Genomic DNA, 23,891 nt, shown 5'->3' with positions numbered 1-23,891 from the left:
ATTTCTACTTGAGATGTAAAGGCACAGGTCGGGGTAGATGTTCCTAAGAAGAGGAATAGCGTCATCGAGCCTTGACGAAAGGGAGGCCCCTGTCCCTTGAATCCCCTGAGATTTTTCCCTGCGGGAGCTGGTCGGACGTCAACATGAAACACCCAGGAGACAGAGCAGGCAGCAGCCTCCCCAACTTGGGACGTCCATCCAAGGCCATCAGGTTTTGTTTTCACCAGAAAACTCAAAACACTCACCCTTAACTTACACCAGAAACTCGTGTGCTTGGCCCTCAGGGTCAGAGAATAAAACATGAGTTTCCGCGGAGTGAAGCTTCTGATGCCAGCGTGACGGCTCGGTTGGCCGACCCCAGCCCGCCATGACACATGCACACAAGCGAGCACAACCAGACGCTAGCCTCTTGGGCCGAGAATTCGACCTCACCTACTTAGAGAAGCACTTCATTGCCGTTAGGACTGTATGGTAGTTTGGAGGGACAGGTGTTGAGATAAGGATTCTATTATAACTGAGACAATTGCAAGGACACTTTTAAGCTGCTTTGCTTGAAAAATACTTGGGTGCTGATCCCTTCTTGTGGGGTGGCCAGGGTCTTTTCCAAGTGATGGCCGTTGCTGCGTGTGAGGTGTGGTGGTCGTGCTTTCTGTTGCCTGCTCCCAAGGAAAGAGGTGCCAGCAGGTGTGGCTTAGAGATGAGGAAGCCCGAACTTGGAGGGACTGTCCATTGCCTAGCCTGCGGGTGTGTCCTGAGGGCTCTTCCTCCTCCCTGGGCCCCCCGACTGCAGGGCACATGTGTACCCCGTACCCCACGGCCCTGCGCCCGGCAGGAGCCCCTGAATCCTGCCGGCCTGTCCTCGCCGCTTCTGTTTTGGGTTAATTCAGGATATGCGGTAGAAACAAGTTTTTAAACCATACGATTGATGAGAGTTCTATAAAACACAGACCCGTGAACTTTGCGGTTACGTTCGGAAATTACCTGAGGTAAATACAAGTTTCCATTACAAAACGTTCAGGAGATGTGTGAATTTCACGAAAAACAGGTGAAAGTCTTTCTCACCACTGAATCTTTCCCAAAGGGGATTTTTGTTTTATCTTTGGGTTTTGTCAATGGATTCATTTCTTTCCCCCTGAGGCCAGATCCGAGCTTCTGTTTCCGCCCCGGAATATTCCTCCTCCCGTGTGTAGATCAGCTGATCCCCTTAAGAATATGCTCTCCTGCATGTACATCTGCCTCCTGAGCCCATCTGAGAGCTAATAATGAGGACATTCGTGAGGGCCCATGCGTGTTTTGTTTCCCAGAAACAAAGGGACCTGCTAAGTGATGACCCCTGGGAAGCAGGTTCCTGCGTTTCTGTGCCCCGCTAGGTCGGTGCTGGCAGTGACGCACAAGCACGCCAAAGAGTGCCGTGGGAAGGGGCAGCCGAGGATGGCGTGCGTGTGGGTCACACCGCTGGTCATTCGCACGCCTGAGCCGGTGTTCGCACTTTGGCTTGAAGCCTGCGTCTTCTCTTTCAGGTAAGGCAGAGAGAAAAACTAAAGGAAGAGACTAATCAACATCTGTCCAGCACTATTGACAAGCTCCTGTATGAATCGGACAAGCGACTTCAGCGTCATCTACAAGAGAGAATGGCTGCTGCGGAAGATAAGGTAGGACATGAGAGACAGCGGCTGAGTGCCCCCATCCTCACAGAGGAGACGCTCACGTTGTGATCCTGAGGAGCAGCGTGGAGCAGAGGCTAACAGCCACTGCAGAAAGTAGAAATGATTCTTTCACGTGGAAAAACTGCAGGCTGTTACCCACTGCCTACGTTAAGTTCCCAGTGTCCTGTCCCTGCCCGACGTATGTGTGCGGGAAGGTGCGTCTCACTGTCTAGAAGAGGAGTATGGTCTGGGGAGGGCCCGAGAGTGAGTATTTTAGGCTTTTCCTAACTGAGACGTAAGGAGTAAGCTAGCTTCATGCTAATCAAAGATGGGCACAGAAACAGCCATAGGCAGTATATAACTAAGGGGAGGGGCCGTGTGCCGATAACCCTTTGTTGAGAGGACCCGGCGGTGGCTGGATGTGGTCGGCAGGCCCTCGTTTGCCACCCCTGTGCTGGAACCTTCAGCCTGGTTCTTGTCTGGGGAGCTAATTTCTACCTCTTTTGTCCAGAACGACCGGTAGGAGTGCGCAGTTCTGTCAGGCATTTAACCAGCTGAAAACAGAGTTTCTCCTGTTCCATCTCCTGCCTTCCCTCTTTTCATCTGGGTTGCAAAGAGTCGAAGCCTGGACTCTCACACCATCATAACGGATACACTTGAGGTGTAACGGGAGGGAAGCAGTATCATAGCATCTCTGTGAGAGAAGCTCTGGTGGGGACAGTTGGATGCGGACCTGATACTACCGGTTCTGGTGACACCTGTGTCCCTGTAGATGAGCCCAGAATCTTCCCTAAGATTGGCACTTGGAGACACCAGTGAGCAATGCTAATTACACGACACACTTGTTTTGGGTAAAACCCATTATGAGGTGCGTTATTATACCCCACGTGAGATTCTACCTTGATCACTGGGGCCAGCCTTTCGGTAGAAAGTTGTATGTGAGATTGGAAGTATATGTACGAAACTTAGGTCAGGTTTCCCAAGTGACTGAGGCATCACAGACCCTAAAAGCTAGTACAAACCAGTGTACCTGCTGCAAGTAAACTTAGGAACTTGTCATACTTACAGTCAGACAGTGATCCGTGAAGAAATTGTACATGGACAAAGTATGAGTAAAGGCTGTTACTGCAGTTTCACAGACAGCATTTCACTCTGTGGTCATGTGACCCGGTTCGTTGGTATGGCCATCCGCTCCATGCCTTGTCTGTGGTGCTGCGTTATGGTAAAGAGAAACGTCGGCATGCTCTAGCATGTGGAACGTTTGAAAGAATCAACAGTAAAGGACTGTGTGTACCTTTCTCAGAAGACTCTGTTAGGAGAAGTTGGCAATCTGAAAAAACAGTTATAAGAAACGCAACGTGAGAAGGTATTTCCATCTCTCAATCATTCAGTGATCGGTTGAGACTGGAAAGGAGCAGGGGACCTCTGGGGCTCACACTTCCTCCAAGGCGAGCCACCACTGTGCTTTCGAGCGGCCCCACGCTCGCAAGTCTGAATGGCACGCATGTGGCGGAGTTGGAGCCGAGCAGCCTATGGGGTTCAGATTTCTGAGTCCCTTCGGGGGTTCGCTCGAAAGCTAAAATGTTCGCGTAAACCTTTCGTTGAGTGCAGCGTAGCCCAGCAGGGAGGTAACAGGTGACACGGGTGTCATCCCAAGGGTTCTCGAGGCTGCATTTGAAAAGGTCAAACAGGGACGCCTGGGTGGCACAGTCGCTTAAGCGTCCGACTTCAGCCAGGTCACGATCTCGCAGTCTGGGAGTTCGAGCCCCACGTCGGGCTCTGGGCTGATGGCTCAGAGCCTGGAGCCTGTTTCCGATTCTGTGTCTCCCTCTCTCTCTGCTCCTCCCCCATTCATGCTCTGTCTTTCTCTGTCCCAAAAATAAATTAAAAAAAAAAAAAAACGTTGCAATGGTCAAACAGACGGGTGATGTTTAGTTTTCATGCAGCCTGATGCAAGCAACATGTTATTGTATCATGTAAATAGTGTAGACATGAAGGAGCTACTCTACAATGTTTTTCCACATTCAGTCCTTGCAACCCACGGGGCATCTCACAGTGCCATCCCCTGTGGTTGGGACCAGCCCCATTTTGGGCGCTCAGTTAGCCACGTGCGGCGGTGTCTCCGGCCTGGGACGGCACTGCCTAGGGGCTAGTTGTGTGACCGAAGCTCCTCGTCGGTTTGCTCCCTGGTGCTGCGTGTGCAGACGTGAGGCTGGGCTGCAGAGGGTCCACGATGGAGCACGTGCCTATTGCACAGAAGGGCTATTCCCCCACCGCCCAGAAAGTCCTGCTCCTCTCTACATAATTAGGAAGAAGTCCTAGTGGCTCGGTGTTTCTCCTCTGTAACCTTGCTATGCCTGAGACCTAACTGTTCAGTAGGGTTTAGGACGTTCACTTGGTGATCTGGGTGTTTCCTGGAGGACTCTTGGAGAGAATGGTCTTGGGGTTTGTAACTGCTGAATTTACCCATCGTGGTTATGATGGTCAGCATTTCAGCACACTTGATGCTAGTAGTGTTTTCCATTTGTTCTTGAATTCTAATGAACCTACAGTGTTGTATCAGTTTCAAGTAGACAGCATACGGTTTCAACAATTGCACACGTGACTCTTTGCTCGTCACCATCACTGTGGTCACCGTGTGTCACCATACAGAGTCCTTAGGGTATCACGGACCGTATTCCCTGTACTGTGCTTTTCATCCCCGTGACGGCCTTATTTGATATCTGGATGCTGATGCCTCGTAATCACCATCATCTCTTTTGCCCACCGCCCCTACTCTCCTCTCCTCTGGCCACTACCAGTTTGTGCTCTGTGTTGAACGGACTCCTGATGCAAAGACTAGTTAACCTTGCTTGCAGTGAGTGTCCTTGTCATTTGCTGCTTTGCAGGATCACCTTCTACGGAACTTGGAAGCACTGAGGGCCATATTAAAGCGGGCAAGAGTGAGAGGCTCTTCACTTCACCACGGGTATGACACTTCCCGGTTCACAGATCTGTTTGAGATGCGGCTGGGGGCGGCTTCCCTCTGTCACCAGTATGACGTGAACCAGCTCATGGTTCCAAAGTAGAACCGTGGGTGTGCTATGGTATGACCCGAACCGGATCAGAGTTACACACAATAACCCTGAGTGTGTTGTAGTCTGACGCGATCCATTTTCCAGGGACCGGCTAACTGATGATGGGGCGGGGCTGGGGGGGACACTGCCCTTCACCGTGCCTAACATGAACCACCTCACAAACACCTATGTTGGCACCTGCTGTGTATCTTCCAGAGGAATCCTTTGGCCGAATGGGCAGAGTGACTGGATGTAGCTCAGGGAGCCGGTAGCTTAGTAGTTGGCAAGAGGGAGAAGTACAACCTCATTCCAGAGGTTAGGTTTGGAATCTCAGGAGACCGGGAGGCATGACAGAGCTCGCAGCCATGGGAGGAGGAGTGGAAGTTAGGGCAAGTTCTGTTCGTGTTTGGGTGGGTTTCTTTGCGGCCTCCCTCCACCGAGTGTGGCAGTGATGGTGTGGGGCTAGGAGGGGTCCAGCGTGCCAGGTTCGGCCCAGCATCCCTGGAAGCTATGGTCCCTTCCGCAACGCCAGTGGGGTCACCATGGGAGTGCACACGTGGCCATGGTTGTGAAGGTCACCTTGACATTGGTGGGGTTAGCGCAGTGCTCGCAGTTTCTTATATGTTTGAAAAGACTGGAGAATGACATGTAATCGCTGTAACTCTGTTGGGACGTTGGTGAGTCGCCTGTGAGGGAGTGGGTCAGCCGGCTTGTGAGCTGCGTCCTGCAGACAGTAATTGTCAGCGAGGTATTAAAAGGTTTGCTTGCTTCTTTGTAGGAAATGGGTACCATGTGAGAGTCATTCTGGTGTGACAGTGCCTCGAGTAGCTGACTAGGCCCCCTTAGGTGCAGGAAGGAGGCTCCTGCTCCAAAGGCAGGCCCACTCAGGCCTCACTGGGGTCTGTTCGGCTGCCGACGGGGGCTCTCGGGAGAGTCGAGGGTGTGCTGTGGCTGTCCTTGTTGAGCCTGCTTGTAGGAGAGAGAAGTCAGTGCAGGTAGAGTCACAAGCGGCCCTCCCTGTCCACCGAAGTACTGGTGGCACAGCGAATGTGTGTCCAGAGAGAGAAGCACCCAGGAAGATCCAGGCACAGAGCAGCCTCTTGGTTGGCTGACGGAGATCCTCGCCAGCAAGACACCAGTGTGCTGAGCGTCACCATTCCAGGGCTTGAAGACGGGTATGTGTGAGGAGGCCAAGGGAGCAAACAGTGGATGCGGTGCAGGCCACTCGAGTGCATGTTGGAGTTCTCAAGGGAAGGGGCTGTGCAGGCCCCTGGAGGGTGGCACCGTGGGGCAGTTGCCATAAGAGGGACGTCCACGCCCGTCACCCGCCTGAGGTGAGCTGGCCAAGGAGAAAGATAGAGAGGATCGCAGTGCTCCCGTGGTTGCGGAGGCATTGGCCGCGGTCACAGGTGGCCTTGTGGTCAGAAGTCTCCGGGCAGGAGACCGGCTGAGGAACAGGGTCTGTTTGAAGCCATCTCCCAAAGTGCTCTCTCGTCTGGTGGCAGAAGAGAGGCTGCTGGGAGCTGTGTCGCCGTGAGTGGTCAGAGGCCGTGGGGACGAGACTGGGAAGGCGGCAGGCAGGCTGGAAAGCTGAGCCCTCCTGGCACGACCTCATAGCCACGTCTTCTGTTTGTGTCGTCCTCTAGCAAGATGACATGGTCTGGGTTGCAGAGGAAAAGAAAGGTGTCAGACCCACTTCCACATGCAGGCGGGGCAGATGGGAGAGAGCTCTGGGATAGGACTGGGTGCAGGGTGGTGGGGTCGGGAGCCAGGGAGCCTGAGATAGGGTGTCAGAGTCAGGGGACACACGCGAACCTCAGTGGAGCCATGAACCATGCCAGGTCCCATGCGGGGTGGCGTGTGTGGCTCTCCCCGATTGGCGATGTGTCGTGGCCGCACAGCGGTGAAGCTAGACCACCTGAGCTCAGGTGAGCAGTTGTTCTGGGAATGGGGGGACCAGAGGAGGGGAAGGTGGTTGTGGCCAGCGGGCAGTCCCGACTTGGCTGTCTTAGAAGCAATCAGTACCCTGAAGCAGCACGTGTCAATGACGTTTCTTGAAAGGCTGCAGAGAAGAGCTTGAAGCACCAAAGAGGAGACGCCCTGTCGTGGTGGCTCTGTCTCCAGGCCACAAGGGGTGACGCCAGGGGCCCCCTCTCTAGTTGATGTGAATCAGATGGGCGTGTTCTGTCTCCCGAGACCATAAGGATTGGTGAAATGGAAGGCAGCCTCTCTTCTTTTCCAGAGAGCAAGGAGCCACTGGACTCCCGTGCAGGGTTCAAGTGTGGAGGGTGAGCCCGTGGCTGAGGCCGGGCACGTGCGCTGGCCGGTGCTCCTTCACAGCTGCTGCCCAGAGCTTCGTGCCCAGAGCCTTTGCTGAGGGGAGCAGCTGACAGCCCAATTAAGTGACTCCACCCTAGGGGCTCGGGGCTCCATGGAACTTTTCTGGAGACTTCTGTGGCCAAGGGGGACATTTGTCTGTTAGTCTAACTGCACAGAGGCCAGAGACGCTTTTGCCTTGGAAACACCGGGCGCATTGCCACCTCCTGTGTACGGGAGCTGCGAGGTGTGGTTCCCGAGGATCCTGCTGCGACTGCCCCTGGGGCGCCCGATAGTGGCTGGTGGAGGAAAACCTGGGGTCACCTGGCATCACAGCAAGGGCCTTGGCACACGTGGGCCGATGGCAGGTGAAGGCCAGAGGGACGTATAGGAGTGCTTTCCGGTCAGTTGGGCAGGAGGTGGTGCAGACACGCAGGACGACAGCTTGACTGGGGGCAGGCGCTGCTCCACCTCGGGGACGTCTGGGCCGCGGGGATGCGTTGCACCTGCTGGGCCCGGGAGACCCTGTCTCCACAGGGCCCGGCTAGCGGGCTTGCACTGGAGCCAGGGGCAAAGACGCCTTCCTTGGAGACCTTTTTCTCTGACCTCATTTTCCCAATGGATGGGTTCTGGCCTGGCTGACAAAGTCCACTTTTCTTTAGATAACAACCTTGGTGTGTGTGTGCGTGTTTGTTTGATTGTTTTCCTCCGTATTTCAGGCGGACGCACGTCGGCAGCATCCCAGCTTCCAGGTTCCGTCTGGCGGACAGCCCCACGGATGCCAGCAGCAGCAGCAGCAGCAGCGCGGTGTTGCGGCGCCACCGGAAAGGCCGTGTGGCCCGTCTGCGACATGAGCCTTCCAAGGCAAGGACCTCCATCCTCTGGGGGCTCTCGTGGGACCCACCTGCCTGCTCCAATGTCTCCTGCCTTTTCCTCTGTCTGTGAGGCTCTTCTGGAACTAAAGGACTGATAGGCTGCTTTCTCTTTTCCCCTTCCCCCATTCTTCTTTTGCTGCCTTAGAATTTACTTTTGAGAGCTTTTGTTCTTTCTTTGTGTAAAGTAGCAATGTGGATTCAGATAGGACCTAGTGTTAAGCACAGCACAATGCAAAGTAGTAAGGGTTTGAAACGCTAACGAAGGTTAAATGAACATGTGTATTCATCCTTAAACAACAAAGAATTCACCTTTGGAGTTTAAGTACTTTTGTCCTTTGTCTCTTCAGCCGCGTATATTTTTATATATTTGTGTAAGTTTTGAGCACCTGTAGTCATGGAACAAGTTTGGTGCAGATATCGTCCCAGGCTAGGGTGCAGCACGACTGAAAAACCCAGATGAGGGGCGCCGGGTGGCTCAGTCGGTCAAGCGTCCGACTGCTGATTTCTGCTCATGTCACGATCTCTGGGTTTGTGAGATCGAGACCCGGAGCCCCGCAGCCCCGCATGGGGCTCTGCGCTGACCGCGCCTGGAGCCTGCTTGGGATTGTCTCTCTCTCCCTCTCTCTGCTCCTCCCCCACTTGAAATAAAACAAAGAAAACAATAAATAGATAAAAAGTCAGAGGAGAGGCCTGCACCCCTATGTGTGCACAGTGTAGTGAGGGGAGACCAGCAGCGAATGGGAAGTAAAAGGTGATATGTGTGTTAGTTATCTATTTCTGTTTGACAGATGATTGACAAGTCCCTAGATGGGCACCTGTGGATAGCCCCAGAGTGCAAGGGTGGCTCTCTGGGCACTGCCCAGTGTGGCAGTGGAGAGAGAGAGACAGAACTGGCAGAGACCAAGCGGTGAGCTTGGTCTCAGTGAGCCAGGTGCTCAGGGAAAGGGAGCCCGGTGGCCTGGTCGTGCTGGGTGGGGCCAGGCAAGGTGGAGGCCGAGGACCACGGTGGTCTGGTCCAGGAGCCCTTGCGCTAAAGCCCACTCGCCAGAGTTCCAGAGTCTGTGTAGACACAGTAGGGGCAGCTTTCTGGAGGACTTGAACTCTGGTTGGGAGCAGAGACGCAGTGCTAGCTGGAAGGAGACACAGGGTAAAAGTTCTGTGGTTTGTGTTTTGTCATTTTGCTGTTTTGCCCTGGAGCGTCTGTGGTCACTCGTGGCTGGCTCGTGTTGTTTCTCCTGTATCTTCATTTGTCATTAGAGAGTGGGGTTTTGCCCCAATAGGCATAAATTGTCGTTAGCGTATCACTGTATAGTACAGGAGGATACGGGTATGATCCAGATAATAATTTGTAAACGAAGTGTTTCTTCAAAAGAGATAAGGCACTGAGCATAGACGAACGGAAGCTCGATACAGACAGCACGCTTTGCGGTGCCGACACTCGTGTTCAGGACTCCAAATCTCATGGGCTTACTGAGCACAAGTACTGCCTTCTACACTGAAACTCAGGACTCCTACAACGTGAAGCCGGCACCTGCCCCTGAGCCCGTTTTTATCACGTACCTGCCCAGGACACCCTCCTGTAACCAGCACAGTGATTTGTGAGAGGTTGTCAATCAAATTCTAGGTCAGGATTTCACATTCACGTCCAGCAGGGCATTAACAGAGTGGGTTTGTTTGGTGTTATCCAAGGTGTTGCGGGAACTTCGGCATCCCCTAGGGTGATACTGTAAAAGTGTAACTTGGTTTTCAACAAGGAGAACAGTTACAGGAAAGTTTCGAATAGGCACCTGTTAGATGTCTCTGTTCTACAAGATGCCATGTTTTAATAAGTTGTGTATGTTGTAATGGAGTTTTCCATCCCTGAGTGATAATTGGTAGTGTCTCTGGTAAATGTCGAATAACCTATTACATTCAGATGTGTGGTGGAACAAAGTGCTGCTTCCAGGCGTGGTTGTTTCTAAATCTTCTCTCGATTATATCCGTCCTGTTGTTCTCTTTAAAATATGTTTGCCTCGTTTGGTCTTGGAAATTGTAGCTTCCAAGTGTGCAGTAAATCTGATTTCTCTTCCTTTCTTTGCATGCCTCTGTCAGCCTAGTGATGTAAGGAAGCATCGGAGAAAGCGAAAGTGTTTCGTAGTGCAACCTAGCTGTGTTTGTGTGTGGTGTGGGGGAGAGTGCCCATCTCTTCACAGTGAGCACCACAGCTGGGTAAGGACGAGCGGCTGGCGTGTGCGGGGAAGTACAGGAGCCACTGGGAGCTCGAGCGCGGCGTGCGGTTTCCACGGTACCTGCGACGGCCACCAGAGCTCACCGTTGTCTCTCGTTTGTGTCTTGCTCGCTGCGCTGCGTACTTAGTTCCATGAGACATAGAAGTTTCTAGGAAGAGAAATTACTGAAGCAGAGGCATAGAGTTTCGATTTCGAGATCACCACTTTTGACAGCCGTAGCCAGCAGCATTCAGAGAGCTCTTAGGGTTCGCCACCTGGTGTGTGCAGTGGTTTAGGATCCTGTGACCTGGCCCTCACAGACATCCCCGCGAGCCACAGCTTGTGTGGTTACCCATTTCCAGATGTGCAACCAGAGCCTGAGAGCCTGGGCATGAGGCTCATCCTGTGCATGAGGACACTTTGCAGGGCAAACACTGGCCACGACACCACTCTGCCACATACCCCACCTTTGCTCGGGCGCCCTTCTCCCATTTACAGTGCCCCTCGCTGGGACAGGCCACCTCCTGTGTCCAGAGGACAATGATGTGGGTGTGCCCATTCTCATGGGGAAGCGCCGTGCCTCGGGACGGAACCCTCGACCAGAGAGTCCGCCTCATAACTGGGATGCCTTGCTCCCTGGACCGGACCCCCATCCCAGACCTTCCCAGCCATGCGCTGACAGGGCCGTGCCTCTGATACAGAGCTGGGCGGCAGCTGGGGGAGCCCCTCCACTGCACAGACGGTGTGTCCGTTCAGTTGAATTCTTGCGTTCAAGTGCCAGTTCGGTCCCTGGTTGTTTTGTGACCGGGGTGTATTCATCACCGTCTTTTTTTCCTGCTTTGGTCGCCTGGTAAGGGAAGACAGTGAAAGGTTCATGGCCCTTGGGGTGTCCACACCCTGCCCCTCGGTGCACGGTCCTCAGAGATCAGGAGCTCACATCGGCGCCGGGGCACAGAGCACGCCCTGCATTCTGCTGGCTCGTGCTGCCTTTTCTTCGGTAGCAAGACTTTCTCAAGGAACAGAGGGTCTTGTGATGAACACCCAGGCAGGACGGCCTGCTCCCGCAGCTCACTGATGGTTACTTGGAGGGCTCTTTGGAGGTTTTGGGGGATGAAGTCTAGGTGTACGGGCAGTGGGCGTCAGGTCCATGCAGACAGGGCCAGCACGGGCGTTGCACTTCCCAGCCTGGCGGGAGCCTCCCGTTTTGGTTGAGACTGAAATGGCCCATAGGCACAAGTCTGGCAGGACCCAGTGCTGGGCGGGGGCCTGTGTGTGGACTGCGCTGTGACACAGGGGAGGGTGTGCTCCCGGAACCCTCCGTCTCTGCTCACCTCATAGCCTGGTCGCTAGTGTGGCTCCCTGTCCTGTTCCCTTTTGGGTTTGTTTTCTCCATATCCTTGCTTCCACCTGGGTATGAAACCTACTTGTGTTGAGCCAGTCTGACCCTGTTTGGTTTTATGTGGATAATTTGTAGCCTGCTAAGGTAGCCTTTTGTTGTCTGATGATTGTCAGGAAATCAGGAGAGGAGGCAGGTGTTTTGGAGCTGTTGGTTAAGCTTGTGTCTTCCCTGAGCTCAGCTCCACTTGGTGCTGACCGCCATGGGTGTCCCGAGCCCCATGCAGCTTCGGAGGCCCTGGTACAAACCCAGTTGGCTGTGCCTGTCTCACCAGTCCTACACGTGTGTCTCGTGAGATCCGGCCCTGCCTCACCACCAGGACCTGTCAAGGGTCGTAACGCTGGCGGGTCCGTGGCCCCACGGTCCTTTCCAGGGCCCACAGCCACATAGCCGCAGACCCACAGCCTGTCACACAAGGAAAAATGGAGTCTGAAGGGGTTCATTTGTCGTGACGGCAGCCAAGGGACGCTGTGTCTCCACCGTGTCGAGCAGACTGTCTGTAAGCTGCAGATGAGTCCATCAGTTTGTAACATCAACCGAAATGTCCCCGAGAAGCAGAAGTCAGACCCGAGTGTGGGGTCAGGGGGTTGGGTGCCTTGTCACTTTACACACGTCCCCGTAGATTCCAGCCTTGCATCGCCACCAGAGGTGACAGTGGATTAGGCCACAAGCTCGCTCCACTTCCCCCAAACAAAGAGCTTTGGACAATCGTGCATGGGAGGGCTCCGTGCTCACCAGGGTTTGCCCTGAATGGCGTCAGGAAACAAACACCTTCCTTCTCAGCTGGCCGTGGTGTATGGTGACATGGTTTGGGTCTCCGCCTCTACCTTCTGTGGCCAGGCTCCTGGTGGTGGGAGGTCCTGGGGAGGGTACACCCCTCGGTGCAGATGGGCTGGGGGTCTCAGTGGGCCCACTGCCCGGACGCGAATCCACCCTTTCGCCTGGCGTTAGGCCGATCCTAGGAAGTCGTTTTGGACGCTGCACAAAGCACAGCTCATAGCTTTTCAAATGAGTTGCTGCCTGTGATTTCAGGGCTGTGTGCTCCTCTGTCTGGGTGCACGGTGAACTCATGTCACTCTCCTCTCCACCCCACAGTTGCTGCCTTTGGAGGAAGAGTCACAAGATAGCACGGCAAGGACACGATGTGTACCGTCAGCTCCTTCTTCCCAGAGGTCCCTGAGCTTGGACAGGCTGCAGCAAGGGGCACTGCACAAGGCCAGCCACGAGGACATCAGGGACGCCACAAAGTAAGGGGCACAGGCATCGTAGGAGACATGCCTGTGCGCTGGTTTTCAGCTCTGAGAAACCTTTGATCTCTACATGGGGGAGAAAGGGTCGGAACAGCGATTCCAAAGAGAGGCCAATGAACCGAGTTTACGTGCACGTCATTCTTGGGATACCTGCCTGGGTGCCCTGGGTGTGGCCAGCAGAGCAAAAGGCAGGGGGAAAAGACCAGAGTCTTGTGATGCTGGTGGCTGTAGGGCAGCCTCGTTTGCTCAGATCCTACGCACCAGCCGTCCTGAGACCTCCCTTTTCCTCCCGGGGGATCCTGGGTGACATGCTCCCTAGGGCTCCTCCCCTGGGCCGCACTGTGCCCTGTGGGGCTGTCAGGAGCCATGCTCTCTTCCCCCCACCCCCACCAGGCAGCTCCAGCAGCCTCTCTGTTCCTCGCACCACGTCCTGGGGTGGCTCAGGTGTGCATGTCCTCCGTGCTCCCGGGTCACGGCCAGGGTGGGGTGCCGAGCGTTCTCAACCCAAGGTGCTTGGACTCCAGATATACTTGGGAGGGAGAGAGTGTCAGCTCCCAGGGCGCAGCCCTCCCTAGAAGCTGGGGGATTGTGCTTCTAATCACGTGGGGCGGTGTGTCGTGTGACGAGCACGCGTGGAAGATGCTCTCCTGTGCGTCCCCAGATCCCCAGGCTCTCGGGATGGCCCCTTGAGCAGCCTCAGCAAAACTAGCAATAGCCAGGACTCACTGACCAACGCCCCCAAGAAGAAGGGCATCACAAAATCCATCCGCTGGTTGCTCACCAGAAGACAAAAGGTCCACCCCAGCCACGCTAGCGACGAGCCTGCCTGACCAGGTTGGTGTCCCCTGCGTGTTTCCAGCGTGTGGGTGGTCTTACTGGCCTCATTCCTCTAGATCCGTGGTCTCTCTGCCTGCAGACCCCTCCCCGTGTCGGGAGACCTCACGTGGCTGTGGACACCCCCCACCTCCCATTTCATCACTCTGCTTCCCCACAGCCACTGGATTGGAGCCACTGAATTGAAAACCCTTCCCAAGGTGCCCTGGGACTCAGCAAATTGGGCGGACAAGCTGAAAAACACCAAAAACTTTAAAAAATAAGCATTGTGTTTCTTGTCACCTTGCTGAGCACTTTTCAGCTGTACCTGTTTTTAAAGCAGTAGCTGTTCGTTTGTTCAATAGACTCTATAGCTGCAAAGCAGTATTATGTCCTCCACGGACATAAAAAGGCCTCCAGGGCCTTTTGCTCCTGGAACCATGCTGGGAAAATTCGGTCCCTTAGATGTTGCCGGTGTGTTTTCTTCCACATCCTTATACTTTCTGTAATGAAAACATTAAGATTCGTGAAAGTGCCCTCTGGCTCTCACACCCACTGCTCCCAGAAATGTGTATGTCTTGTAAGTCCAGAGGTCACAAAATTGGCCAAAACATTTCACTGTGTTTCCTACGTTTCTTTTGTCATCTTCGGGAGGTACGGTTTCAGTACTTGGTCATATGAGGACAGCGTTTATTGAGTCGTTTGCCCCAGCATTTGATTCAGTTTCACAGAGTGTGTGTAGGTGACTTTCTCCGGGGCTGAGATGTTCAAATCGCTGACTTGGCTTCTGGGTTACCATAGGTATAACGCAGTGTCTGAGAGTGGATCATACTGTGGTCTCTGTGGACATGCATGGCCAGTCCCAGAAACATACGGTTGACCCTTGAACAGCCAGGGTTTGAAGATCAGGTCCACTTGTGTGCAAGTTATGTGTTTCCATGCAGTAGAGTATTGTAAACGTATTTTCCCCTCTTTATGGTTTTCTTAATCACATTTACCTTGTTTTATGAAGGAATACAGCATATACACGTCACTTATAAAATATGTGTTAACCGACTGTTTCTGGTAAGGCTTCTGGGTACAGTGGGCTATGAGGAGTGAAGTTCTCAGGGAGGTGGCGGTGAGGTAGAGCCCCATAAGGCTCCACGAAAGGTGCCTAGTGTTGACAATGTCCGCCTCAGGAGAATGAGTCTCAGAGTTCTTACAGAGTTCTTACAGAGTTCTTACAGAGAAATGTAATCACGATCTGTAAGTGTTTTAAGCGTGTCCATGTGTTTGAACAACTGTTATTTTACCTAGTGAAAGACCTTGGAAATGAACTGGGTATATGTGTTTCCTGTACTGTGTACTTCATTTTAAATCTCTTCACAGTTGACAGAAGCAGTCTTTCACCAGAAGTAACTAGTGAATCATCTGGTGATTTTTCGATGTCTCCTAAAGGAGATGCAATATTTATTACTTTGCATGAAAGTGAGGTGTCCCGTCACAGTCTCTTCATATGCTGGGGAGTCTTTTCAGGTGTCTCTGATTTTCAACTGAGTCCACAAAGCGGGCTTTGCGATTAGAACTGAGACGTTTGTGTTGAAGTGACAAGGCGCCCAGGCTCGGGGCCAACAGTGTTGTCTGACGGGAGGAAGGTTTTCCAGAACACCCGGAGTGTGCAGCTGAAGCATAGGCTTGGGGCACAGAGCGGAGATCCTTGTCCTGCATCACAGGGTGTGGATGTGATGGAGAGAGCTTTCGGCAGCCACCGTGGCCATGGGTGTTTACTGTCGGCAGAGGTGCTGGTTTGGAGGAAGGACCCGGTGATTCGCTGGGTCCTATCGATTGGCCTTAAAGAGGAGGCCAACAATCGCGTAGACGGTGGAGTTCACGGCACGTTGATGGCCTTAGACGGGACCTTCGATGTCACCGCCCTGGCGCTTCTGGTGCAGATCCCGACCCAGAACACACAGGTGACACCGGGCCGTCTGCACCCGCCCACTGCTCTCCTGCTGGAGACCCCGCAACCTGTATTGGAGCAAGGCAGCGCGTAGCTTCACCGCACAGCTAGTCCTCTCTCCCCAAACCCGGTCTGTTTTGCGCGGCACGGAGTCCTCGGTGCTGCCTCCTCCTGCCTGAGCTCTGCCTGTCCCTTCCCCTCACAGGCTCGGGAGACTGGCGTGCGTTTAGCTCTTATGTGGAGAGAGAAACACTCTTGCTTCGTGTGCCACGTGGAAGTTTCATGGCTTCTGTTTCTGATTTCCCTGTGGAATTCTGTTTGACTCATGGGCTCAGTGGAGAATCAGGAATCTTTTGATCCTTCTACAGAACACTGTACACCTTTGGGAATGCCCTCAGTGTCCCCACTGCAAACCCCCCTCCACGGCACCCTTGTCTAATTTCCCGGAGAGCATGGACCCCTCTCCCCAAAGGCCCATTCCTGTGGGCTTCCTGGGGGGCTCAGATGATTCGGCGCTCGACCCTTGCTTTGGGCTCAGGTCATGATCTCCTAGTTGGTGGCGTCGAGCCCCAAGTCGGGCTCCGTGCCGACAACTTGGAGTCTGCTTGGGATTCTCTCTCTCCATCTCTCTCTGCCCCTCCCCTGCTCATGCTGTCTCTCTGCCTCTCAAAGATAAGTAAATCAAGCCCATTAATGGACTCCACATTAACATCTCTGATTGAAAATACACTATTAGGATTCAATGGGTATTGTTTTGAGTTTGAAGTCTTGGTTTCGACGCTATTGCAATATGTTGTCATCCTTTAGATTGACATAACTTTTGGGGTGTTGGCTCGTGACTTCAGCCTCGTACTATCTTGGAATGGGAGTTGAACCACCTTTTGGTCATGGGGACTGACCAAAGGGTTGGTGAAATAAGTTTTCAGCCTAATGATCTCTAAATTTGCGTTAACTGTTAAGTATTATATTTGGGCATGCCTGGCTGGCTGAGTCAGAGGACAGCGTGACTCATAATCTCTGGGTTGTGACTTTGAGCCCTGTGTTGGGGGTAGAGATTTCCTAAAAGTAAAATCAAAAAAAAAAAAAAAACAGGAACGTAGATTATTATGTTTGTAGGAATCATGTACCAGACTACTCTTCCAAATGCGGAGATAATTTTACCTTACAAGTTAAGCTTAGCTCTTAATTTATTAGCAAATGAGCTTCGGGGCGCCTGTGTGGCTCAGTTGGTTAAGTGTCTGACTTTGGCTCAGGTCATGATCACACTGCTTGTGAGTCTGAGGCCAGCATTGGGCTGGCTGCTGTCTGCGTGGAGCCTGCTTTGGGTCCCCTGTCACCCTTTCTATCTGCCCCTATCTCACTCACACACAATCGTTCTCTCTCTCTCTCTCTCTCTCCCTCTCTCTCTGAAAATCTAACAAACAGGGGTGCCTGGTAGCTCAATCATTTAAGCATCTGAGTCTTGCTTTCAGCGCAGGTCATGATCTCACACTTCGTGAGTTTGGGCCTCCCGTTGGGCTCAGCGGTGACAATGGGGATTCTGCTTGGGATTCTCTCTCTCCCTAGCCCTCTGCCCTTCCACAACTCATACTGTTTGTGTCTCTTTCAAAAATAAATAAATGTACCTGCAAAAACGTAAAAAACACCCAAACCAACGAGCTATTGAGAAACCAATATTTTACCAGAGGTGAGGAGTTTGGTTTCTTTCCTTTTGGTATTTGACTTTTGATAGTCTTGAGAAATATTTTTCACATCATAACACATTGACGGCAGCCTGGCGATAGAGCCTGTAAGTTGCCTTTGGGGGCGGCTGGAGGTCTCTCTGCAGTCCAGGGCCCTGTGCTCTGGGGGAAGGTTACAGTCGTTTATTTAAAAAGACACGAAGTGTTGATTTCTCCTTATACAACACCAGGACTGATTTACTCCCACACCACTACTTAAGACTGTCTTCGTTGCCATAAGAACACTCGAGTGTGACGAGAATAGGACACGTGAAAGGGTGCGGTGGGACTGTCCTAGCGTGTAGCACTGTCCGCAGCTTAAAGACTGTTTTGAAAACAAAAAGGTAGTATCTTCTATAGCAGGAAGGTGATTTCACAAAGACAGTGCGGCAGGTCCAGTCAGCCCAGGACTGTCCTGACTTGTGCCCGGTCAGGGTCCTGGCACAAATATGGCCCTGCCTCCTTTACCGCCTGGGGCAGCCGTCTGGGCAGGGGGCCCCCAATGGCTGTCAGGAATGGGGGTAAACAGCTGTAAACAAACTTGCAGAGTGAGGTCATTTTAAAGGGCTGGTAACCTTACTATATATTTTTGGTTTTCATTTCACAATGTGTCCTGTAATTTCCCAGGATGATGATAGAAGCTTCAGGAGGGCACCTTCTTAGAGATAGCAATGTAGATCAAGACACTGTTGACTTACCTGCTGGGTCAGCAGAGACTCTCCCTGCAGGCTTCTGGGTCACTTCCTCTCTGTCCTCTATGCAGCCAGAGAAGATGCTGCTGGTCTGTATGTGACGTGCTGCTCTGCCCCAGCCTCTTGGCGGAGGTATGGGAGGCTCTTGGGTTGGAATGTGAACACTGATGGAGAATGGCCGACTTAATATGTAACAAGGCGTTCAGATGCTATGGCATGCTCAGGCTCAAATGATCTAAGGTTACTCCTCACTTCTGCTTATCAAAGGTTCACAGTGAAAGAGATTTTTTTAACTTTTCTATCTGATGGAATATTAGCGTATTCTCTCAACTACTACAACTAGGCATCGTGGGTGTCCTCAGAGCGTTGGACCAGCCTCAGAGCGACACTTGCAGAGCTACGTATGTGATGGGCAGCCCTGGCCCCTCTTTCACAAGATGGCAGATGGACACGGCGAAAGTGTTTTCATGGCCTCTACTGCCCCATTGCTATTTGAGAGTGAACTCCCGGGGACTCCCCCGGCTGCTTGCGGGTGGAGAGAACCCCACTCAGAAGTGCCCCGGGAGCCCTCAGTGGTTGCTGCTGTGGTTTGGAATGTGTGTGGCTGTATTTGTGCCCTCATGTGCTATTTCAAGACTAACCGCATGCTGCATTTGCACGCTGCCCCTTGTGTTGCTTGGAGCAGGCATAGTATCTGCACCACAGAGGCTAGATTCAGGCAGTCATGTCTTAATCCTGCCGACACCTCCTGTTGGTGAGTAGAGGGCACCGTCCATGCAGGCCACAGTCGGACACCCCGTGTCCTGTCTGCGCAATGTCCATGTGAGCCAGGACAGCCGCAGCAGGCTCACTTAGGGACTTCAGAAATACACAGACACGCAGATGCACATAGACAGACTCACACACACATACACATACACGTGCACACACACACACACACATGCACACACACACACACACACACACAGACACATGAGCTTCTCTACACCTGCTAAGAGGATTCTGGTGTTTGTGTGCTTACACTTAAGAGGTTGGTGTGTTCTCAGTTTTTCCGGAGAAAACTGTATTTCCACTCTTTTCGTAAAAAAAGAAGTTTGGCTTCAGTGTCTGCTAATGTCTTTTGTGGTAGGGAGGCAGGATTGCTGTCGAAGCAGTAGGAGATTTTCCAGGTCTGAGCTGACCTTCCCGGTCGTTCGGGAGCAAGTGGCACTGGCCTTTGCCTGGTCTGGTGGAGCTCCTAGGTCAGCAGGCCCTGGCTGGCTTGTTTTACGCACACCTTCTTGAATGAACCAGGCCCAAGAGGATTCTAGTCCTCACGTGAGTGACGCTGGTGGCCTCTCAGTTGAGAGATTAGCTTTTAAAAGTGGAAGCACATTGCCGTCTGAGGGGCTGAGTTTGAACTTGGAGATTTCGGGTGTGGGCCCCGGAGCCCAGCCCTCTTCTCCCTGATCTGAGGGCCTCGGGGGGTGGGCTTTGTTCTCCTCTCATTCTGTTTTCCTGTCTCAGCCACAGTGTTTGATTGTTGGGAGCTCCTGGCTGGAGGCCAGGTGGAGCCTATGACACTTGAACTTAGGGTAGTGAGTTTGAGCCCCATTTTGGAGTGGAGATTACTTAAAATCCTGAAAAAAAAAAGAATAGTTGATTGATTCCTTCATCTTGTTTTTTTTTTTTTAATTTGGTAACTTTCAGTCTTAAGCCAGTATGAACTCAATCGAATAATTCTCATTGGTAATGCAAAATGCTTCATATGTTCTCTAGATTCTCAAATCTCTTCAGCCAGGAAGGTCTTTGGGGAGGGGGGGCACGTGCTAGGCCCCACCTGGGGCCCTGGAAGGTGCTTTTCGGGCTGATGTCTTAAGACTGATTCTTTCCTTTATCTTGCAGTTTACCCACACTGCTTCTACCGATGGTCTTGCAGCACGCAGAGCCCAGCAGCGACTACATTTGAAACTTCAACCAGATCTTTCATCTGTTAATCCTTGTTATATGGACGCTGAGATATTTTATTACAGTATTTAATTACTGAAAAATTCGTGAATAGCATCGAGAAACTCATTTAGCATTTAATGTTTCGTACATTTCTGTAACTTTGTCACTCCCTATAGACAGTTCGTTACTTTCATGTATATCCGGGCTATAAATATCCTTTGGAATCAATTGATGTTGTTATATCTCAGTTTAGTCTTTCAAGTGTATGTACTCTCATGGTTGTATGTATAAATCCTACGACAAATACAGGGCTTTTATAACCTGTGCACGTGTTGTAATCATCATTGTTTAATTGTTTGTTAAGAAACCCTGACAGAGAAAAGGATTTTACCACGTTTGCAAAATCACCGTGACACAGCCTGCATTATCCTTTACGAATGTCCCTTAGCTCTACACCCATGGTTTTGATATAATCAGACTTAATTTGCAGCAATTGTCATTGTATTTTAATGACTCACCTTAACTACACTTTTTCTAGCAAGAAATGCTTTCTTCTGCAGTGTGAACAGAGTAAAAATATCTGGTGTTAACTATCAGCTAAAGAAACTTGGAGTGGAAAGCTGATGGAAACACTGTGAAAATCTCCCAGGCCGGTATGCTGTTTCTGAGCCTGGTCCCTGGGGGCCTGGGCAGTTTGCCTGGAGTGACCCGCACAACCTGGGAGCTGAGGCCCCAGAAAGCCTGGGTGGGGCAACCTGGCCACCTCTTCCCCGAAACCCTGCCCGCCCCCTTCTCCCCCCCAACCCGAACCTTAGACCCCTGGCAGCAGAACTCTCAGAGGACCAATCAGGGTGCACTGGTCTCCCACCTCGGGCCAGGGTGCTGGGTGCTCAGCACAGAGCAAGATGCAAGATCCTGGAAACAATGTAGAGCAACTCTAATAAAGGCCTTATTGTTCTTTCGGAAATCAGCTGTTTAGATTTGTTTGTTAACAAGTTTAAGGAATGGACCTCATTCTCCATTTGTAGATTTTATTTAATTTTTTTATGTTGCTTTATTATTGAAAGACAGAGAGAGAGACAGAGCATGAGCATGGATGCTGCAGAGACAGGAGAAGACAGAGAATCCGAAGCAGGCTCCAGGCTCCGAGCTGTCTGTCAGCACGGGGCCCGACGTGGGGCTCGAACTCACAAACTGTGAGATCATGACCTGAGCTGAAGTCGGACGCTTAAGTGACTGAGCCACCCAGGCGCCCCATCTCCATGTGTAGATTTTGAGGAGACAGCCATTTCAGGTTATCCAAGTAGCCAACGTAACTTATAATTTTGAGGTGGCATATAAAAAAGCCACCCAGGAATGTGCTCAGATCATGGTGCCTTATTTCTTATGCAGCTGGTACAGAGATAGAAACGACATGTCTCTTTACATTGGACGTTTGACAGTTTCCCTGTGTCTTTCTATTAATCTTTTGTGAACTTCCTGATTGTATGACAGAGTAGGTACCGTCTACTTTGAACTATTTTTATCACGGAATTATTTGCTGGCTTTCAAGGCAGTAGTGGAGCGTTTCCCACTGCCAATAAAGACTAGTGAGAATAAGCTGCCATTGACTTGAGAAGTGGCTGCCGTGGATTTCTCTGGTGCACGGGGCCATGAAGGCACTTGTGCCACGTGGAAGTAGTAGTGTGGAAACCAGCTGATAGAATACCACAGCTGGAAGTGGAAGTTCAGGACAGGGGTGTCCTCCACAGGAGGGCCAAGTGCCCAGACCCTAGGGTGGCGGCCCCGGAATCAGTGCAGCCGGGGGCCCAGGCAATAGGCCAACAGGGCAGGGCGACTCTTCCACGGTCAGGGCCAGCTGAGGCTGCTCTTCCTCCAGGACCCCAGGAGACTGGAGTGTGTGCGTGTGCGCATGTGTGTACAGGCGCGTGCTTTCCACCCAGTCTCCACTCCTCTTCCATCCTGTGTGTGGGCTTTCCTGTCCTGCTGCTGTCCTCTCAAGGTCCCAAGAAGTGCCCAGGGCTGCATCCTTCCCCATCGTCTCAGCCCCTGGCACCCACTAGGCTGCTTCTCCCGAAGCTCAGACCCAGTGCTGAGTCTTACACCAGCCGGTGTGGCAGGCGGGAGGGTCTGCCCGCACCGGGGGCTGGCAGCCACCACCAGGCCAACTCATGAGGCTCTGGCACAAGATCCCTGTCACTCAGGCGACTCTGGGACGGTTCCTTCCCTCCCCGCCACGGTGAGCACATGGCCATCGGGTTGGCGGATGGACACCGTGACCCGTGGTCCGTGTGTGGTGGGCACAGCTGACGATCACTGGGTTTCATCTTCCTGGACTGTCTCTCCTGCCAGGACTGATCGGCTACTCCTCTGAATGCTGCGTTCCCTTTTTGTGGAGTAATCCTTCCCATCTTTCTTCCGTTAGGGCGTAGTTAGCTTGTTGTCTTCCTGTTCAGAATCTGTGCTGGCTGATTTCTTATTTTTTTTTTTTTTCTGCACTTCCTAGTCCTTAGTGTTAAATGTGAGATTTGGAACAACAGAGTGCTTCCTTGCTTTTTACATGTAACAATCTGCTCTTCCCCACCAAAGCTGGGCAAGCCTTAGGCATCTGAAAGTCTCTGGAAACAGATCAATTCACCACAGGTACATTAAGTTGCAGATGTTTTATTAAAACTTGATTTGGTGGTTCCACTTGTGCCTAAAAAACAAATGTCAGTTGAGAAACAGACCCAGCGCCGAGCAGATGTCGAGAGCTTTCGCCTCTCTGAGAACACTCCTTAGCCATACTTGGTTGTGCTCACTCCACACTGAACGTCCGAGGCTTGCAGGCCTTTCCACAGTCCCACCAGGTCCCACCGAAGACCCTTGACTCCCCCGTTGCTAGAGACTCCTACCGGAGGTCACTAAACCCTCATCACTGCTGCCCTTCAGGTCCTGTCTCCAGTGTCCCATCGTGTGATCTGAAGGTAATCGTGGCTTCACGTGTTCTTCCTCGCCTATTGCTAGCTGAGCGCTCAGCCCCCCCCAGAAGGGTGCTCCGTGGTCCGGGGAGTGATCTGTCCCCATGTCCTCTGCAGAGGGGCAGCAGGCACATGCGCAAGTGGGGTTGTTTCCTCCTTCTTGCCGATATGGCTTCACTTGATGGTGTTTCTCAAGATCTCCGAACTCTGCTCTCTCTTACCTTCCTGTCGCTTGACTCCTCAGTGGGAACAAGTGGCCCGGATTCTGCTGTTTCTTGTCCTTGTCTTCCTGTTGCACCTTTTGCAGTCCTGCCTCGAGGCCAGCGCTGTGTCTTCAGCCACCGTTGCTTGGGCAGAAACTGGTGGGGGGCGGGGAGGCTGCGGCCTGCCAGCCTCGCTGCTTGCTGCCCACTGTCCTGTCCTCCCTCAGTGTATCTTACCTGCCGCCTCTCGTAAGAACATCCGTCCTTGCACCTCCCCTCCCGAGGACCGCAGGGTGGTGTCAAGGTCCTCCGCTTAGCTGCACCTACAAAGATCCCTTTCCCAAATAAAGTCACATGCACAGGTTCCAGAGATTTGGACATAGATGTGCCTGCAGGGGGCCCACTGCTCACCCCACCTCCTCAGTCCACCTGTTTCTGGAGAAGGCCTGCCTTGCCTGGTCCTGTCCCAGAGCCATCAGGGTGGGGAGGGCGAGCCCCACCCTCCCAAGGGAAGAGGACTCTCGGGTCACAGGAAGGGCCCTGGACTGTCCAGGAAGACAGCAGAAGACAGTGGACAATGGTCAAGAGGACCTCTGGCATGCATCGGGATTACTTCCAGTTGATCTTCTCACTCGAGTGTGCCGAGCCTCTCCTGGCCACGAATGTGTGTGTGTGTGGGGGGGGGGGGCTCTGCGTTGGTAGAAGACACTTTCAGGGACTACTGAGACAGAAAGCACTCTGGACAGGTACTAGGATGTGCGGGGGAGACAGTGATGCAAGAGAAAACCATCCTGCCCACACGTGAGAGGAAGCAGCATCAGGCCTGGATGCCAGGATGCCAGCCAGGCTGGGCTGTGGTGAGGGCCAGGTGCAGGGAGGCCTGTG

The 23,891-nt window shown here is 52.6% G+C and overlaps 1 protein-coding gene across 1 annotated transcript in view; it reads left to right on the top strand.

Moving 5' to 3' along the window:
- The window catches only part of LOC122478379 (liprin-alpha-1-like), a 46,318-nt gene extending 26,149 nt beyond the window's left edge, over positions 1-20,169 (top strand). The window contains exons 5-10 of the mRNA XM_043572018.1: positions 1,521-1,652; positions 4,535-4,614; positions 7,738-7,882; positions 12,592-12,743; positions 13,408-13,580; positions 19,799-20,169. Coding sequence (XP_043427953.1) covers positions 1,521-1,652; positions 4,535-4,614; positions 7,738-7,882; positions 12,592-12,743; positions 13,408-13,576 — 678 coding nt within the window. The 3' untranslated portion in view covers positions 13,577-13,580; positions 19,799-20,169. The remainder of the gene's footprint in view (positions 1-1,520; positions 1,653-4,534; positions 4,615-7,737; positions 7,883-12,591; positions 12,744-13,407; positions 13,581-19,798) is intronic.
- Positions 20,170-23,891: the final 3,722 nt, after the last annotated feature.

The sequence above is a fragment of the Prionailurus bengalensis genome, unplaced genomic scaffold (assembly GCF_016509475.1).
Source record: "Prionailurus bengalensis isolate Pbe53 unplaced genomic scaffold, Fcat_Pben_1.1_paternal_pri Un_scaffold_57, whole genome shotgun sequence".
Classification (NCBI taxonomy): Eukaryota; Metazoa; Chordata; class Mammalia; order Carnivora; family Felidae; genus Prionailurus; species Prionailurus bengalensis.
Note: the sequence above shows the minus strand (reverse complement) of the source record. Positions and strands in the feature narration are given on the sequence as shown.